The sequence below is a fragment of the Hemicordylus capensis genome, chromosome 1, assembly GCF_027244095.1.
Source record: "Hemicordylus capensis ecotype Gifberg chromosome 1, rHemCap1.1.pri, whole genome shotgun sequence".
In the NCBI taxonomy this organism is placed as follows: domain Eukaryota; kingdom Metazoa; phylum Chordata; class Lepidosauria; order Squamata; family Cordylidae; genus Hemicordylus; species Hemicordylus capensis.
The window spans coordinates 457,472,794-457,493,071 of NC_069657.1; the positions used below are offsets into that span (position 1 = coordinate 457,472,794).

The 20,278-nt window shown below is 44.2% G+C and overlaps 1 protein-coding gene across 1 annotated transcript in view; it reads right to left on the reverse strand.

Annotated features, from left to right (window-relative positions):
- The window catches only part of RAB10 (RAB10, member RAS oncogene family), a 51,493-nt gene that overhangs the window by 18,860 nt on the left and 12,355 nt on the right, over window positions 1-20,278 (reverse strand). The window contains exon 2 of the mRNA XM_053250681.1: window positions 13,384-13,444. Coding sequence (XP_053106656.1) covers window positions 13,384-13,444 — 61 coding nt within the window. The remainder of the gene's footprint in view (window positions 1-13,383; window positions 13,445-20,278) is intronic.

Consider the following 20,278-nt stretch of genomic DNA (forward strand, 5'->3'; position numbering starts at 1 on the left):
CCAATGGTAGGATTTTTCAAACCTTGGGTGGGGGGAAAGAGTATTCAGTGGCCTCAAAGCAACTCCCTGAACAGGCATGCCATAACCTTGCTGAAGCAGCAAGCATCAGGAAGTGGGTTACCAGCAGAAGCAGCCAGCCCCGGGAAGAGGCAGTGGCTCACTATTGTTTGGAAGGTCAGCTAAAGAGGGTCTCAAAAGGACCCACAGATTAGCACTTAGTAGGGGGAGCCGCACAAGTCTCCTTCCCCAAAGCGGATTCTACTTCAGGTTAAACACTAATAGCCGACGCTGCCACTTGCTGGTGGCAGACCCTCCCCGTTCTTCACTACCATCCCCCCCACCACCACAACACCAACCATGCTGGGTCCTGCCCAGTGGCTTGGGGGGGGCGCGGAAAGTAGCCCCCTGAAGCTGCCCAGCAGACATGGAGTCCTTCTCCACAAAGGCAGCTCATAAGAGTGGAAGGCAGCGCCGGGAAGAGAGAAAGACATCCAAGGCCTTGTCACTTTTAGAGATCACCAGCTTGTTCACACCACCTCTGGAGCAGGGTTGGAGACTTAGAAATGCAACCAGCATTAAACTGGAAAAGTCAGGGCAGTGATATGGCAAGAGTTTGCTGGCATGTTGAAGTGTGTTCTACGTTCTGTCCCACCCAACGTGTAATGCTTTTAGAAGGGAAGCAATTTTGCTATCTTAATGCTTTTATATTAATAGCTGAAGGATCGTCTAACAGCTGTAATGCACGGCCATGCTCTGGAACACTCAGCAGCCTTTTCTGAACGGAAAGGAATTGAGTGTGTTTCCACTCATGGAGTTTTACCAGAGTCTTTGCTGTAGCCTTTTAACAGTGTAGTGCTGCTCACAGGTTGGGCCAAACTCCTCTCTAGCCAAATATGCCCAGCCCATATTGAAAAGTGTCTAGATGCTTCTGTTCACCAGTTTTAAGATGCTCTTCTGTTTTCATCCAAACAGCAAGTCAAAGGAAGCGAGTGTTCCTTAGCTGGGGCTTCTAAAGCCAGCCTGGATGGCCAGTTGGATCAATGGACAGTCCCTGGGAGCCAGTGCTGTCCGCCCAAGGCCCCTCCATTCACAGGAAGAGTGTTGCTCTCACAAAAGGCCTTCCACTGAGGAAGCACTGCTCCACTCTATGTCTGTATGCCGCACGGATCGGATTCAAAGTTTTTCCGTTATCATTTAGACCCTTCCAAAACAAGCATTTGTACAAAACTGAACACTATATTTATAAGCGTGTTTACAACTGGCTAGGTGTTTTACAGCCCCCGAGGGCGCTCAACAGCTTGGTTATAAACGACCTTACAGTTTAAGGTTAAACAGATTCAGAAGGGCAGTGATGGGAGGTTTATATTTATTAAGGGGGAATTGGATAATAAAAATACGTTAAGTTTCTATATATGCCCCTAATCAAGGCCAGATTGGATTTTTACAGAAAACTGTGAAACAATTAAATCGATTTGGTGGGGGAAATATAATTTTTGGGGGAGATTTAAATGTCGATGCAATGGTGCCAACCAGGGGAACCAAAATTATTTCTATTAATAAAAAACAATCTTTACTTTATAAGAATCTCCAGAAACTAATGCAACTGAATGAGCTTGTAGATACCTGAGAGTTATGAATCCCACAGTGAGAGGATTTACTTTTTTTTCGGGTAGTCATCAATCTCATTCCAGGATAGATTATATATGGGCTTCCAAAAGCTTTTAAAATCAATTTCAAAGAGGAGAAATTGCACCTATACTTATATCATGCTCCTGTGATTTTTGAATCCAAATTGGAGGAAAACATTCCATTTACCTATTTTTGGCACCTTAATCCCATATTTAATAATTTATTAGCAAAACAGCAATTAGCTCAAACATTAAAAAATTTCTTTCATGAAAATGATATAGAGCATACGTCATTAAATATTAGATGGGATGCTATGAAGGCTCTTATAAGAGGAGAACGTATTTCTCAGATGAATAGGATTAAAAAGGGAACTATGGAAAAGATTAACATATTACATTTAGAGATAAATAATCTATTGTTAATATACAATAGAACAGGATCTATAAACATCTATAGGCAACTGGAAAGGGAAAGGAAAGAGCTTGAAGTGTTAGAGACAGAAAAAATTTCTGCTCAACTTTTATATGTCATGCAAAGATATTATGAATTTGATAATAAACATTCAAGACTATTGGTGTTTAAATTAAAGAAAACTATGGGGGAATTTGTTGGAGTAATAAAAGATAATAAAGGAAAGGTTGTTACTCATACTAAAGATATTAGTAAAGAATTTACCTCTTTTTAAAAACAATTATATTCATCTGTTAACCCAACATTGGATGAAATAATATTTAAGTAGATTGAAATTTCTGGAAATCTCTACATTGGATATTCAGTATTTAGACTCTCCTTTTTCGGAATCAGAAATTGAGGTTTTTAAAAGTATTAGGAATGGAAAAGCCCCAGGTGCGGATGGCCTGTCAGTGGAGTTCCACAGAGTTTAAAGAAATTCTTGTTCCTGAATTTCTATTGAATTGTAATGAGTTACATCGGAGCAGTTTCTTTTCCAGGATCCTGGAATGAGTCCAAAATAACCATGATTTCTAAGGCTGGTAAAGATTTACAAGAGGTAATTTGATATAGACCTATTTCACTTTGATATAGATTATAAACTTTATACCAAATTATTGGCAAATCGTCTGAAGTTAATTATAAATAAAATAATTCATTTAGATCAATCCGGCTTTATTCCAAGAAGAAATATATCTAGCTCTATTAGGAAATTGCTAGCTATTATATATTTTTGCAAAAGTAATATACTTCCGTTATCAGTATGTTCATTAGATATATTTAACGCTTTTGATTGTTTGGAGGGATCTTTTTTAAAACAAGTATTACAGAAATTTAATTTTGGTCCGTGATTTTCTAAAGTGATTGAGCGGATTTACAGTTTTACAAAAGCTCGGATAAGAATAATTATGATTCAGAATGGCTTACAATATCTAGAAGTACTAAACAGGGCTATCCCTTATCTCCTCTGTTCAATCTATTTAATCTCAATACCTATGGAGGCATTAGCTATTGCATTGCGTACTATTATTCAAATTCATGGAATAAAAATAAGGGATAAGATTTATTCAATCTTTTTGCGGATCATATGATCTTAACTTTCAAATTCGGGAAGTTCTGCTAAATATATTAAGGAGGAGTTACAAGTTTTTGCAGAGGTATCAGGTCTAACAGTTAATTTTCAAAAATCTCAATTGATTTTTTTTCATACTCCCCTTAGAATTCAGAAAGAGGTTTCTAATATTTTGAGAATACCAGTTGCATTATCACTCTTTCAGATATTTAGGTCTCAATGTTAAATTATGGTTCTTTCAAGATTTAATTTTTTGTTTCAATCTCTCCCAGTGGAAATTCCCGATGGAATAATATTACAGCAGAGGAAAATTGAAAATTCTGTTTAGAGAATGTAGAAGAGACAGAAAGCTATTTAAGACAAGTTCTTTTTTACTCAAAAATAGCCAAAATTAACCATTTATCTCCCAATTAACACCTTTAAAGACTTGTTTTGATCTTGGTAATAAATTTGCTTTGTTCAGTTGGATTTATTGAGGAAATATGGGTTATATAGATTTGAAGACTTTTAATGGTGAGGGGCTACATAAAAGGGAACAGATTGAGCATCAGATAGGTTATCAATTACCATGGTTATTCTGGTGTCAGATTAAATCTATTATGAGTAATAGAGATATAGTAAATTCAGTAACCCAATCACTCACAGATTTTGAATAACTGGTTTTATCTTATCGGGATTAGCCAAAAGAGACAGTTTCTAAAATTTATCTGTTATTGTTACAAATGGAAATAGCACTCCCCACCACCCAAGAGTTTTGAAGGAGACTTGGGAAGTTCTATAGAAGAGAATAAATGGCAATTATTATGGAAGTCTGGAGGATTCCTGTCAGCTTCTATACAAGAGTTGCAATGGAAGATTCTGCATCGGTGGCACTTAACTCCTAGAAAATTAAGATATATTTCTCATAATTATTCCATGCAGTGTTGGAGGAACTGTAAGGGAAAGGGGACATTTTATCATATGTGGTAGTCTTGTGATAAGGTAGGGTTGTTTGGCAAAAAATATCTGGAGAAATAAGAGTTAGAATGCGACATAGTGTTGAGTGTTCTCCGGAATTAGGGCTATTACATATATTTGTAGGAAGTAATGCCAAATTAAAAAATAAGGAACTTATAATTTTCTTAATTTTAAAAGCAAAAGTAATAATTGTTCAACAATGGAAATATTTGGATCAGTTAACAATTGAGAAGTGGTATAATAAGGTGTGGTCAACTGCATTGCTATGCAGGAGGAGGTTTGAGGGTCTGGCTGTCGTTTCCTTCCTCCCCCCTCCCCCCCCACCGCTCAGACTTTACATCTGGCCCTCTGGGTTTGTGTTTCCATCTTGCCCTGACGAGGAGCTGCCTGCCAGCCTGCTGCCTTCAGAAAGCCTGACAACTAACACCTGTGTCGGCCAGCAGTCCTTTGTGGCAGGAGGGGCTGCTGGGAAGCTTTAGAGACTCATAGATACTGCTGAAGACACGCCGGCGGCCTGCCTATAGGCGGCCGCCGAAGCCGGCCGCCAAAGGGGGCCGGCCTTTGAGGGTGGGACTGAGGGCTGGGGGGTGGTTGTTTTGTGGGTGGATGGATTTTTTGGGTCAAGTGCTGTTTTTATTGCCCTGAGTTGTGCCAGGCCTAGTTGATGAGATGTGTTTGGGCTCTCCTGAAGGGGATGATGCAGGGGGTGCGCTTGGCAGCCTTGGGGCAGCTATTGCTGTAGTGGTGGGGAACAGAAGAACTGGCGCTGGCAGAACAGCTGGCCGTTACAGGGGAAGAGAAATTAGTAATTCAGTAACTATTTCTACTTCCAACTGTTCTGACAACTCTCAGGCCTTGGGGAGCAGCACCAACTACCCACAGAGCCTGGCCTTGCTCTTTTGTAATGCCAGGTCAGTTCAAAATAAGACCGAAATTGTTCATGATTTGATCATGGATGAGGGAGCTGACCTGGCATGTATAACTGAGACCTGGTTGGGGGAAGCGAGTGGCCCAGTGTGGGCTCAGCTTCTCCCTCCAGGTTACTCTGTTGTGGAGCAGGTTAGGGGAAGTGGGCGGGGGGGTAGAGTGGCTGTGGTCCATAAAAATACTACCTCCCTTACCAGGGCCCCTGTGAGACAGTTGACCTATATTGAGTGTGTATTTTAGAGGCTGGGAACTAGGGATAGATTGGGGATTCTGTTGGTGTACCGTTCACCCCGCTGCCCAACTGACTCCCTAACTGAGCTGACGGAGCTGGTCGCGGAGTTGGTGTTGGAGTGTCCCAGGCTCTTGGTGCTGGGGGACTTCAATATCTACTTTTGGACTGGCTTGTTTGGTGCGGCTCAGGAGTTCATAGCAGCCATGACAACTATGGGCCTATTCCAATTAGTTTCTGAACCAACTCATGTTGCCGGCCACACACTGGATTTGGTCTTCTGTTCGGATCAGGGGGGTGTTCCGTGGGTGGGGAATCCGGTGGTTACCCCATTGTCATGGACGGATCACTACCTGGTTAAGGTTGGTATCACGTTCACAATCTACCCCTGCAGGGGTGATGGACCTATTAGGATGGTCCGCCCAAAAAGGCTGCTGGACCCAGCAGGTTTCCAAAAGGCCTTGGAGGGTTTCGATGTTGGTGCAGCCGGTGATTCTGTCGATGCCCTGGTGGGAACATGGAATAGGGAACTCACCAGGGCAGTAGATATTATTGCTCCTAAGTGTCCCTCCAGACCTGCTTCTAAGATGGCCCCCTGGTACATGGAGGAGTTGCGGGGGATGAAGCGGCTTGGTAGGCGACTGGAACACAAGTGGAGGAGAACTCGGCTCGAATCTGACAGGATGCAGCATGGAACCCATTTGAAGACCTATGCAATGGCAGTGCGCGTGGCAAAAAGGCGTTTTTGGTCGGCGCGCATTGCGTTTGCCAGTTCACGTACAGCAGAGTTATCCCGGGTGGTGAGGAGTATAATCTCTGCTCCTTCTGCCTCAAATCAGTTCCCAGAGATACTCTGCTGTGACGTCTTTAGTGGGTTCTTTGCAAATAAAATCTCCTGTATTCGGGCCGACTTAGACTCCACTATTTCTGCAGGGTCTGTGAGGGAGGTATCCAGCAATCCCTCTTGCAGTGTTAGGTTGGATCAGTTTCAATCTGTGACTCCTGATGACGTGGACAAGCTGCTTGGAGTGGTACGGCCTACCACTTGTTCTCTGGATCCTTGCCCGACCTGGCTGCTTCGATCTAGCGGAGAGACTGTGGGAGATGGCCTAGTTAATATCATAAATGCATTGCTGGGGGAGGGGAGGGTGCCTCCTTGTTTGAAGGAGGCAGTAGTTAGACCTCTTCTTAAGAAGCCTACCCTGGATCCCTCATCGATGGATAGTTATAGGCCAATCTCCCTGGCTGGGCAAGGTAATCGAGAGGGTGGTGGCTAACCAGCTCCAGGCGGTTTTGGAGGAAACTGATTATCTAGACCCATTTCAAACTGGCTTTAGAATGGGCTATGGGGTTGAGACAGCCTTGGTCGGCCTGATGGATGACCTTTACCAGGGAATCGACAGAGGGAGTGTGACTCTGTTGGTCCTCTTGGATCTCTCGGCGGCGTTCGATACCATCGACCATGGTATCCTTCTGGGTCGCCTGGAGAAGTTGGGAATAGGGGGCACTGCTTTGCAGTGGTTCCGTTCCTATCTCTCGGGTAAATCCCAGATGGTGGAGCTTGGTGACAGTCGCTCCTCAAAGCAGGAGCTGTTATATGGTGTCCCTCAGGGCTCCATTCTGTCACCAATGCTTTTCAACATCTACATGAAACCGCTGGGTAAGGTCATCAGGAGATTTGGTGCTGGATGTTATCAGTATGCTGATGAAACCCAAATCTACTTCTCCTTTTCATCTTCAGGAAATGGCACTCACTCTTTAAATGCTTGCCTACAGGCAGTAATGGGCTGGATGAGGGAGAACAAATTGAAGCTGAATCCAAGCAAGACAGAGGTGCTCATTGTGGGGGCTCAGAATCTGAGGAGTGAGTTAGATCTCCCTGTTCTGGATGGGGTTACACTCCCCCAGAAGGAGCAGGTGCGCAGCTTGGGAGTACTCCTGGACCCAGGCCTCACCCTGGTTTCTCAGGTGGAGGCCATGGCCAGGAGTGCTTTCTATCAGCTTCGGCTGATTCGACAGCTGCGTCCATTCCTTGAGGATGATGACCTCAAAACAGTGGTGCACCAGCTGGTAACCTCCCGGCTTGACTATTGCAATGCGCTCTACATGGGGCTGCCTTTGTACGTAGTTCGGAAACTTCAATTAGTTCAGAATGCGGCAGCCAGGTTGGTCGCTGGGGTAACCCGGAGAGACCACATTACGCCTATTTTGAAACAATTGCACTGGCTGCTGATATGTTTCTGGGCAAAATACAAAGTGCTGGTGATTACCTTTAAAGCCCTGAACGGCTTAGGCCCGAGTTACCTTAGAGAGCTCCTTCTTGTGCGTGATCCCCATCGCACATTAAGGTCATCTGAGGAGGTTCGTCTCCAGTTACCACCAGCTCGTCTGGTGGCGACTCGGAGGCGGGCCTTCTCTATGGCTGCTCCGGGGCTGTGGAATGCGCTCCCTGCGGAAATCCGTAATTTGAATTCTTTATTAGCCTTCAGGAGAGCCCTTAAAACGTATTTGTTTGGCCTGGCTTTCCAGGGTTTTAAAATTCTAACCTGATTTTGGAGCTTTTAATTACTGGAATTGTTTAATTGCTGTTTTAAAATGTTTTTAAATTGTTGATTGTTGTTATATTGTTTTTAATTTGTTTTCGCTTTTTATTGTTTTAGCAATAAAAAGCGAAATTGTTACCACCCAATTGTAAACCGCCCTGAGCCATTTTGGAAGGGCGGTATATAAATTGAATAAATAAATAGAAAAGATCAGTGACAAATTTAAATTAAGGCTGAGAGAACAGATTCACAGTTCTACCATATTTGGGCACATTATATTTATCCTAATTTTTTTAGGTTTTAATCTCTGGTTTATTTTTAAATTGTTTTAAGTTTTTTGTATATGTTTTTAACTTGTTTTATGCTATTGTTAAACGCCCAGAGACCAAAGTTTGGGGTGGTGTACAAATCTGATAAATAAATAAATAAGTATTAGTGGTACTAGATCTGATTCTGGATTTTCTTGTCATATATAGAAAATATGATTGTTAAATGTATTATGTTACTATGAGATACTGTTCTTTGTTATGTTAATACTGTTCTAATAAAAAACCTTAACAAAAACACAAAAAACAGCTTGGTTATAACAGTGCCCTACCCAACACACCAGAAGAATCAATCTCAGCCTTGCAGCTATTACCTCTGTGGTTATTGACAAGATGGCTGTTCTCCATGAAATGGAGAGTATCTGTGTTCTCCAACTAGCAGCTAAAACCATGAATATTTACAGGGGGTAGTGACTGAGCCAGCTGCTGAGATCAGTTACCTACCAGGCATCAAAAGGCGTCTCAGAAGGATCAGTGACTTGCCAGTCCCTGCCTGGCCTTCAGTATTAAGCCATGACACAAACACGTGCACTATTCTACTGTGGGAGCAGAGGTGTTTCATTTTATTTATTTAAAATATTTATACTCAACCCCACTATTGCTTGGAGCAACTCACAACATTAATAAAATAGATATAACGTAAAATAAAAAGATTAATAAAGTTAAAAGATGAGGCTAAAACCACATTTACAATTACAAATGTTTTTAAAGATTTGAATTAGAAGTTAATAAAAAGCTAAAAATTGAGAACTATAAAAACTAAATAAGCTACCAGATATAAGCAGCAGATAAAACATTAAAAAGGCTCTTTAAAAGATGTGTTTCCCCCAGTTTTCTTTACAAAGAAAAACAGCTTGTCTTAAAGGATTGTAAATTCAACTTTAAGAATGCAAATGTATGAAGTTCAGGCTTCATTTTAAACCACATTCCAATTTAAATTTTAAATGTCAATTTTAGCTCTCCTAGTAGAAACTCTCACACAAGTGCCCATGCATCTCCTGGGGCCCCCATTGATCAGTGGGAATGATTCAAATCTATGTTTGAACACTTAACACACTGAGTATTTTGCTTTTTAAAAAAGAACACAACATCAGCATTTGACAAACGGCTTATTTAATGTGCTTAACAGGTTACAGTTTATACCTGTAACCTGATGTACAATATTTAATCAAAGTTCTTTAAAACCATAAGGGAGTGGCTGGGGCCAGGGGTCAGCCTTGCCAGATGACCTCCCCCACAATCTGCTTTATGTTGCAGAGTGGGCAATCCCCTCGTTTCTGAAGCTGTAGGGTGCTTCAACAGCCAGAGGAAGCGGTATTTGCTAGAAAGCTTGCCTGAAACATGGTTTGGTTTTTCGAGGCGGCGAAGAGATGAGAGGCAGGCAGTGTTGCATTCACTGGGCTGCACACCTGTCCATTCAGTTGCGGAGGTGGGAGGAAGCAGCTGCAAGTTCTCTTAGGACTGTTTTCAAGGAAAGAGAGAGCAAGCAGGCAGGCAGCTTTCCCAGGGGAACTACAGCACACCTCAGAGAAGCCAAAGAAGAAAGAACCAAGCAAACCATGGGTGGAATGGGTAATGCAAGAAGGGGATTGGCAGCTGGAGGCAAGAACCCAAGGTCTGGGAAGACAGCATGAAGGGAGAAGCAAGCAGCAGTTTGAGACAAGCTGATAAGGCAGAGAAATAGTAGTGTGCAGGTGGCAAAAAACCCTTAGTGTCAGCCAGCTAGAAAAAAGGATTGGAAACCATGGATAAAAGCAACAGAGACCTTGTGTAACAAGATTCTGCGTACACATATATGGATGTGGGGGAGGGGACAACAATATTCATGGGTCCAGAAATCAGACTATTTCTGTGCATCAACATTTGTACACAGTCAAGTCACCTGAGGGGGTTTTCAGGTTGTCTGGAGACAGAAAGCTGTGCCAGCTTCATGCTTGAATCATCTGGAAAGAACTACTGCAGCATCCTGATGACTCCCAAACCCAGGCTCTTTCTGAAGGCGGCCTTGCTCATCTGCACACCATCCTAAAGACTTCATCAGCCTCACACTCCATTATATCCGAACCCCTCTGACAAAGAGCACCTTGAAGATTCATTTGACAACTCTTACTCAATACAAAGAGCTGAAGGCCCTAGTAGCCCTTCACTGATCACCTGGAGAAGTGACAAATCATACTGGACGAAGCCACATCACAACGTTAGAAGATGACAGACATGCAGAAGGATCCAGCTCAACCCCTGGCATATCCAGTTACAAAGTCCCAGGAAGGATACTAGGAAAGACTCACCTCAGTTCCTGGTGTAAGAAGAGACTGCTCTGCATTTCAGGCTTTTGACCCAACTCTGCATAAGGCAGCTTCTTGTTAACTAAGTATACAATAGAGCAGTTTGGAAGCCAGGGTGTGAACAACTGGGCTCCTCCAAGAGGTGTGCTCTTCCCCTGGTCTTACTGATTCCAAGACCAAGTAATTAGAAACCATGAAGACATACAACCTCACAAAATATGGCCACAACTACTCCGTGAATACAGCAATAGATACTGAAGTGTATCTTATGTAAAGGTTAGGTCCCCTCCATTCACTGGTTTTATAATTCTCTTTACTTCTGGCCCTGTCTATTATTTAACACATTTAACAAGTCACTGTGCAGTTGACATGCTGGTCACAAAACCACTTCAGTGAATGATGATCCCATATCCTCTCTTGCACAGGGGATACTCCTCTGTGGGTAGAGGCCTCCTAGTAGTGGGTGATTTAATCGTTGGGGTATAGATCGAATCGCCCACTACTAGGAGGCCCCCACTCCCAGAGCAGTATATGGGATCATCATATGGGATATACGCAAGAGGATATGGGATCCTCATTTACTGAAGGTGAGCTCCTCCCCCTCTCAGAACACTAGAGCCAGGAGTCATCCCATGACACCAATGGCCAGGAAATTTAGGACTGAGAAGCGAGGACTTTATCCACACAGCACATAATAGTGGAATTCTCTGCCATGAGATGTGGTGATGGCCCCCAGCACAGATGGCATCAAAAGACGCTTGGACAAATTCATGGAGGACAGGGCTATCAATGGCTACTAGTCTGGATGGCTACAGAGTACTTCCATGATCAGAGGCAGGATGACTCCAAACATCAGTTGCAGGGGAGCAACGGCATGAGGGGGGCAAGCCTGCATCTCCTACTAGTGTGGCTTCCCAGAGGCATCTGGTGGGCCACTGTGGGGGAACAGGGAGCTGGACCAGATGGGCCTTGGGCTGGATCGAGCAGGGCTGTTCTGATGTTCACTGCCATAGAGGTGTCCCTCCACATTTCTTAGCAAGTCTTGCCTATATTACATGACTGACTGCATCACTTGTCACTGAAGGCAGATGCTCTTCTGCAATGCTTACAGAATCAGAATGCTTTTAAAATAACTCACCTGCCCACCAGTGGTTCCCTGCCTTTCTTCATGGGATACTGGTGGAGAATTTAGTTTAGAGAAGCCACCCTGGTTGAGTTATCGTTACAAAGCTGTATTGGTTGAACCAGCAAACAGTCACAGAAGTAGAAACAAGGAAACCTTTCCATGAACTGCCAAGTCACTACTTAAAGGATTAAGTTAAAAGATAAGAGGGGATCATAGGAAACATAGCATCAGTGTTCCCTCTAACAGGGATTCCCAGATGTTGTTGACTATGACTCCCAGAATCTCCAGCTGCAAGGGCTTTTGCCTGGGGATTCTGGGAGTTGTAGTCAACAACATCTGGGGAGCCTTGTTAAAGGGAACACTGGAGAGGATTACTCTACTCAGTGCAACACACTAGTTAACTGCATGCCCCCAAAGGGCTGCTCAAAAGCTTACCACCAGTACAAGGGAGAGTGCAGAGTCGCCCAGGTATGAGGCAGATTTAGTGCTGAGGGGGAGGGCTGAGATTCTGCACAATCATGAGGTTTAGCCAGAATTCTAACAACAATCTATATGGACACAATACAGATCTCACACAAAAGTGTCACGGACTGACTTAAAACTATGAGTTTTTACACAGGCTTGCCATGAAGTCTAAATTCTATTAAAGTAATGAAAATGAACTTGGATCTTACGTTACCTTCCTAGGGTGGCCACCTGCAGCGATGCATGGGCATTTTGCATGTAACCCAACCTTGGGTCCCCAGATGCTGTTGGACTACAACTCCCATCATCCCCAGCCACAATCACCAAAGGCTGGGGATGATGGGAGTTGTAGTCCAACAGCAACTGGGGGCCCAAGTTTGAGAACCCCAGACATAAATCTAGACAACAGCCACTTGGATTTCTTCAGACAAAGGCAGTTTAGTTTTGCTGGCTAGCAAATCCTATGCGCAAGACGCAAGACTATGCCAGCTATTTGCTCATTTTGATAGCTGGGTCAGAAGTAGTGCCGACAGGGAGAGCTATGTCCAAAGCCCTTAAACAGGAATATGTTCAATTCCTCTTGAAGATATTTGCTGCTGCCGTTGTTTCCCTTTCCTGCTGCAGTACCATTTTTCCTCCTCATGGTGTCAGTGTCTCAGTTTGTCACGTGGGCTATCCAAGCCAATCCGGAATCACGCAGTGAACAGGATGATGTCAGACATTCCACAGTAGCGTTGTTCTTCACTGCAAGGTCCGGGAGCCAGTGGTGGCCCCCATCAACCCTACGTGAAGCCCCCAATTAATTGTTTATTCGGCCTGTGCAAAGCTTTGGCCACAGCTGAATACCGGCAGAGTCTTCCTGGCACTATATGGAGGTGACTGTTCTCACCATGCAGCGCTACACTTAGCCCAGCGTGGGAAGGGCTCCTTCAAAAGGAGAACAGAGCCTTTTTGAGCCTCTGCATCATCTCAGAAGGCATGCACAAAATGCTGGTAAGTGCAGCTGGTCCCAGTGCTTTCCCCCTAAAGCTCTAAGAGAGGGCTCCATCTCTCTGAAAAAGGCCCTCCCTGCACTGAGCAAAGTGCTGTACTGTGCAGGGGTCAGCACAATGGAAATACCTCTCACAATGAAGATTTTTTGCTAGAGTGGCCTCTCTTTAAAAAATAGCAAAGATCACTGTTCTGTAACCAAATCTAGTTACGAAAATAATTCTCAGAAAGCACCCAGGCCAATTCAGGAAGCATGACCCTACTCGGCAAGATGAGCGAACACCCAAGAAATCACTGGAGTGGACACCCGACACTACTGAGAGTGTAAGTAGCGTGGTCCTCTTTCAGGTCTGCATTCCATACAAATTCTGAGGTATTACTTACCATATCTGTAGCTTGATCTTCTTTCCTTGCAATTCAACTGTTTTGATCTTGAAATCTATCCCTATGAGAAAGCAGAAAGTTGCAATATGTTATTTAGTGGCAATAAATTATTCCCCAGTAACTAGATAAAGAGAAACTTTTAAAAAGCGGCAGTTCTTTAGCAGGAGGAGCACAACTAACCCTCGTCATCCCCAGCACAGCATTGTCCAGTGGCTACTACTGGTGCCTCCCTTTTATTTCTTTTCAGACTGCGAGCACTTTGGGGGCAAGGAACTACCTTTTTCTACCTCAGGTTTGTTTTTTGTTTAAAGAACCCCTTTTTTCCTTACAGTGAGCTCAGTGTCACACCCAAGTTTCTTCCCCACTGCCATTTTATCCCAGTAACTCTACAAGAAGGGTTAGGCCAAATGCAACAGACCCAAGGTTATCCAGTGAGCCTCATAACTGAGTGGCGATCTGTCACCAGCCTGGATCTTTCTAACCCTGGTGCAATACTAAGCATTACACACTGGCTACATGCCCAGAGACACATCATCATGATAAAGAGAGTTATAGCAAGCCCATCTTAAGTTCTACACCTAGTTATGGAGGAAAAAATCCAGGCACTGCTGATGCACACCCTCCAAAAAGCACCAGCCAACATCTGCAAGACTGACCAAGCTATCACCACTTTGTATATGATGCAACATCTAAAACCAAGTTTTCTCAAAAGGCTACCCTTTCAAGCTCCATAGAACAGAACATGTGGAATTATTTTTATTCTACTTTCTAGTAGGCTTATGAGATCACCTGGCATTCTGTGTGTGTGTCCCCCCACCCCCACCCATCAACTTCGCAACGCCTGGACCAATATAAACCAAATCAGGTAGAGTTGTAGGGACACCTTAATGGTGTAGTTTGTGATGATGTCATCTACCCCAATTCAAGATGGTGGACAGGTAAACTTTTTGAGGCACAAGTGGACTAACTTGTGAGCCGCTTTGAACCAAATTTGCTACAGCTGTAGGGACACATAGGGATACTCTAATGGCATGGGGTGTGATGTTGTCATCCACTCCGATTCAAAATGGCAGCCGTGTGAACATCTGAGGCACAAGTGGGTTAATTTGTGGACTTGCTAACCCATTTGAACCAAATTGGGTATAGTTGCAGTGAATGACACACAGTGATGCCTCAATGGTGCAGTCTGTAATGTCATCCACTCTGATCCAAGATGGCAGATACATGAACATTTGAGGTGCAAGAGATCTAACTTGTGGACCTCGATTTGAACCAAATTTAGTCCAGTTGTAGAGACAGTGAATTACCTATGGTTCCACATAAAGGGAGAAGATTTTCTCCCATGATGCTTGAACTCAAGAGACAGGTAGCAGATTTAGGACAGAGCAGAGGAAACATTTCATATAATGCATGTTTTAGGGAATTAGCTGCTGCAAGATTCGGTGGCGGCGACTGGCTTAGTTTTACAATCAGATTAGACATTCGTGAAAGAGGATAGACCCATCAAGAGCTGTTAGCCACAACAGCTAACTGCAACTTCCAGGTTCAGAAGTAATATACCTCTGAATACTAGTAGTTGGGAGCTATACAGTGAGAGAAAGCTCTTGCCTTCAAACCCTGCTTGTGGGTCTCCCCAGAGCATTTGGCTAGCCACTATTACAAGCAGAAGTCTTATAGTTCAATCTGAACTCATACTGCATGTATACAAGTGACACATTTACAAGAGATGCATGTTTTGGCCAGTACAGAAATATGTTAAATAAATTCCAGATATGACTTCAATTAGTGCTTTGTTTTTAATAAATGGTGTCAGTAGTTTCCTACTGATGCTAGGGATATTTCACTTAACATAATCGACTGTATTTGCCTTTCCAATTCTATCAAAGCCACATAGTACAAGTACACAGGATCTTGTTGCCTGAAATCTCACAGAGTACATAAACATATGTAAACACACGCACTCATTGAAGCCCCATTGCCTGAAAAAATGCCAAATGGTTGCAGGCAGAGGGTGTTCAGGTCCTGCAGGGCTACTTGTCACTTCCCATGACTAGACTATATGAAACTAATCTGCATATTTAAAATACCAGTTACACCATTTGGCGCCAAGTGCCTTGATGCAGAGTTTTCTCTCACTCACAGCCCTCTTACAATCTACCCTCTTCCTAGTATATTTCTTCTGCTGTCATTTTATTTCTAATGGCAAGACTTCCAGCCCATCCTGAAAAAGTTTAGTGTTCCTCAGAATGCAAAACCTGACCTTTAGTACTCTACTAAATGGTGTCAGGCAAAAATGGTTCTCTTCCAGAGCCCCTGTGGGTTTTTCTATTCGGCTGAATAAGATTTTATTTTTATTACAGCACTGCCATTTTTTGGTATAAAAACAAAACAGTACCTAGAATGGGGGGGGGTGCATGTTGAGCAAAGCTAACAACTTTCATTCCATTTTCACCATTAGTTCCTACAGGCTTCCTCTCACACCCTGCATAGCCTGCCGATCCTCTTTGGCATCTGCCAGTTTCATCAACTTATTTCTCGACACAGTGATTCAGTACCAAAAAACCCAAGAACACCTTAGCTAATTAATCCTTGCATTTGAGAAAGATCAGGGGTGCACAACTCATATGCCCCCATGGGCCAGAAGACTCACCATGGTGTGCAGGGGCCAAGGTTAATTTTGGGCACATTAATGCTAACTTTAAAATTACTAATGGAAGTGAGGGGGCAGAGGGTTGAGTTTGTGGGGGTGGGGATGGTGTCAGTAGGCTCTGGCCAAGGGAAGGGAGACATCTAGTCTCAAGCAGCCCACTGCCCTGAGGAGCTGCTGCTGCTCACCAGCAGGACAGGCCAAAAGCTCTTAATGACTCCTGCTGTTGCTACAGGATACTCCTGCCTGCAGGGCCAGCAAGAGTCCCTGTGGGCTGGATTTGCCCCCCAGGCCTCATTTAGACAGACTGAGCCCAGACTCTGATCCAGTGCAGTCTAACTGTACTGCATTAACACATGGGTTGGCATTATCTTTTGACGTACAAATTGGCTTCAAAGTGATCAGCAGCACACATACAGTATTTGAGAGAATGAGGAGCCCAGTTCACCAGAAGGACTGGTTCAGCTTTTCCAGCTCAGCCAAGTCCTGTGGCCAGGGCCGCTGGCACTCTGCGCCCGACATCAAATCCTGAGTCACGCACAAGTTAGGAGACTTGGTTTTACTCAAGTTACTTCTGCAGTACCTCCCAATCAACTACTAGGCTTGACAGATTTTGTAAGCAGCTTTGATTAGTAGCTTCAGACTGCCAAACACATTTTTGGGTTTGACAAATACAAGAGATGAATGCATGCATGTATAAAGCATTTATGCCTCATAATCTCTTCCTTGGAAAGATACCCACATTTGTTTAGAAAATGAAACAGAAGTTGTGAACGCCAAGGTCAGGGAGCAGGATGACCAAATGTCTAAATAACTCCATTCAGATTAGCAAAGCTACAGTTGGGAGCACAAAGAAACAAGACCTGGGAAAAACTTTGTGAGCCAAATGTGATCTTGGAAAATACCAAGGAGGCAGCACAAGGAGAAGCAACAGCATATCATGCATAACTAATCTGAGGCCATCTTTATAATTTATTTATCTATCATTTATATGCCACCCGATATATGTATCTCTTAGACGGTGAACATAATCCAAAATACAGGGATATACGACATGGAGTTTAGTATGTTCTATGTACATTTTCTCCTAGTCTGCAGATTAACGTCTAAACCAGATTACTGGGGGGAAACTAACATTTTCTCGGGATTACAAAGCTTTAGACACTTGATTAATCTACCAAACACACCAAACCTGGAAGACAACTAGCAGCTGGAGCAGAGAATACTTTTTGAGTGGGGGTGTGGGGGGCGGGCAGATTTCCTGCAGCTGCTCCTCCCTGACAGATGGATGGGCCAGGCTGGTTATCCCCTACCCATGATATTGTTCCCAGGAGGCAAAGGGTGCAGCCTCCCAGGGCTGATGGTAGAGGCCAAAGGGTGCTTCATGACCTTGTATCATGGCTTGATACTGGGGGCAAGCAGGGATGGCATTAGCAAGTCAGCTCAGGTGCCATTCATAAATCCATCTGGCTAACATTGACCCCTACCTTTAGGTTTAGCAACTAGTCAGTTTCTTCAAATGGCTCAGAAATAGTTCTCCAAGTAGGACGTTGCTCTTCCATTCCCTGGGGAACACTAGTCTGCCCAGCAGCTATTTTGTGGGAAGGCAGGACAAGCTAACCAAGTAAGGAATATGGCGATGAATCAGCATCTTCTGGTGTTGATACCAACCAGCAGCCATCTACAAAAGCCTGTCATGCAGGTGAGAAATCCCTGTATGGGGATATTTTGAAGAAATCCCTTTTCTAGCTGGAAACGATGAGTGTGGCAATGTAAGCAGGGCAACAATGGGATGCAAGACCCAGTTGACAGAATGAAGCAACCTTCATTCTGTTGTCTCCCAACGCCAACTCCCACAAATTGAAGGCAATTTCTTTTGTATAGGAGGGGGCAGCTTTCCTGAGTTCCCCCCTTTCTGCTGCAGCCTTCTTGCTGCTGCATGCCATCATGTTCAAGAGCTTCTCAAGCCTCAGGAGCAAGTCTGAGAGCCACAGCGGAGTGACTAATAAAAGTGCCCCATGCCAGGACACAGACAAAAGGTTATGGCTCCAGCAACCAGCCAACATGCACTTCTGTTTAGGAAGCAAGTATCTAAATAAATGTGAAATTAATTTGATTTAAATCAATGCTTAAAATTGGCCCTTTACTTGGCAATGTAAATCAATGTAAGTCAATCCACCATTATATTTCCCTTTAAAGAAACAAGAGTTACTTCACCTTAGTAGCAAGCAAAAAATTAATACTACAACACCACTGTAACATCTATAGTTAGTGACTTTTTTAAAAAGATCAGATATACTGGCCATGGGAGACTCCACTTTAACACACATTACCTCTGGTTAGCAGATCCTGAAGGCAGACAGGGGATCATGATCTACGACAGGCCTGCACAACCTAAGGCCCACAGGGACTATTTTACTGGCCCCCAGGTATGCTGCAGCAACACAAGAGCGGGAAACGGCCTTATAGCGCCATCCTGTGCGTGCTTTGTCAGAAATATGCTCCGTGATGTGCCCAGTGAGGCTTACGCCCATGTAAGCATGCCTAGCACTGCAGCCTGAAACTAGCAACCACCCTTTAGGGAGAGGAGAGGACTTGGCATTTGTGTGGGGCTGGCATGCACTCTAGGGGGCCCACTGATTGAGCAGGGACAGGACCTATCCTCTGGCCACTCTCCTTGGTTGAAACTAGGGGTCCGCTGACAGGGGGAAGAGATCCACAAGTAACTCATCATAGTTTTAATTCTAATGTCATAATGTGCTAAAAATTTGACCTCAGCCCCTGCACCCCAAGTGGTGGATGGTTTTGGCCCACCAGGGCATTTGAGTTGGGCAGCCCTGATCTATGATGATGCCAGGGCTGGCCTGAGGACCCCCCTGCATTGCACTGTACCAACTGTACTGTACCCAAAGCACAGCAGCAACAGATATCTATATACTGCTTTTCAACCAAAATTTCCAAAGCAGTTTACACAGAGATATAAATAAATTGGATCCTTGTCCCCAAAGGGCTCACAGTCTAAAAAGAAACTGTGCTGGGGATGGATAGGGCCAGTTACTCTCCCCCTGAATCACCACGTTAACAAGGTGCCTCTTTGCCAAGTTAGCACTTTAGCAGAGGCCATTTATTTTGCCCCCCTGCCCACCAAGGCAGTGTCTCTGTCCTCACTGGCGCATCAGTTATGCAGCAACGGAGTTGGGGTTTAAAAAGACGATGGCAATAATCCACACAGCCATCAAGAAGCGCTTTGGGCTGCTCCCAGAAAGATGGGGGCTTCTAAGCATCCTGTCCACCATGGATGGGCTTCCTTCAGGAGGCCACTGCATCACTGCTGGAGAGGGCACCTGGAGAAAATGGGACAGTTCACTTGGCCACCATCTTTTCTCTGAGGCCTTTGGAAAAAAGTTCCCACCCTCCAAGAGAAGACACAGATGGGCTAGGAAGGAGAGGGCAGTGACTAACCAACTCTCGCATACAGATGCCAGACAAGGCTATTGCTGATTGTCTCAGGCAACCAACCAATGACTGAAGTGACTAATCCCTGACCTGCAAGCTCTACTTGTGCCTATTAGAGATAAAGTAATGGATTATATACCGAATGTTTATAACTCACTGCCCTTCGAGTACGAAGGCTTCTTTAAGAACACAACAGACCCAATAGATCAGGCCCCAGGTGTATCTAGTCCAGCGCCCTGTTTCACACAGTGGCCCACCAGATGCCGCCGGGAAGCCCAGAGGCAAGAGAGGAGGGCATGCCCTCCCTCCTGCTGTTGCTCCCCTGCAAGTGGTATTCAGAGGCATCTTGCCTCCAAGACTGGAAGTTCGAGGGAGAAAGTGCTTCCTTTTGTCAGTCCTACATTTCTTGGCAATCGGTTTCATGGGATGAGAGTGTTTATGAGTGTTATCTGGTGTTATGAGAGGGGAAGAAATTTATCCTTATCAACTTTCTCCACACCATACATGATTTTACAGACCTCTATCATGTCTCCCCTCAGTCTTTTCTCTAAACTACAAAACTCCAGGTGTTGCAGCCTTGCCTCGCAAGGAGCTACTCTAAGCCCCTGATCATCTTGGCTGCCCTCTTCTGCACCTTCTCCAGTTCTATAATGTCCTTCTGAGGTATGGTGACCAGAACTGTGCTTTCTCTGAATTACAAGCAATTTCAAGTTGAGCGGTCATCAATTAAGTGCCACACTAATTCCCCAGATAGACCCCATGTTTGCTTAACATACAAAGCTGCTTACACCA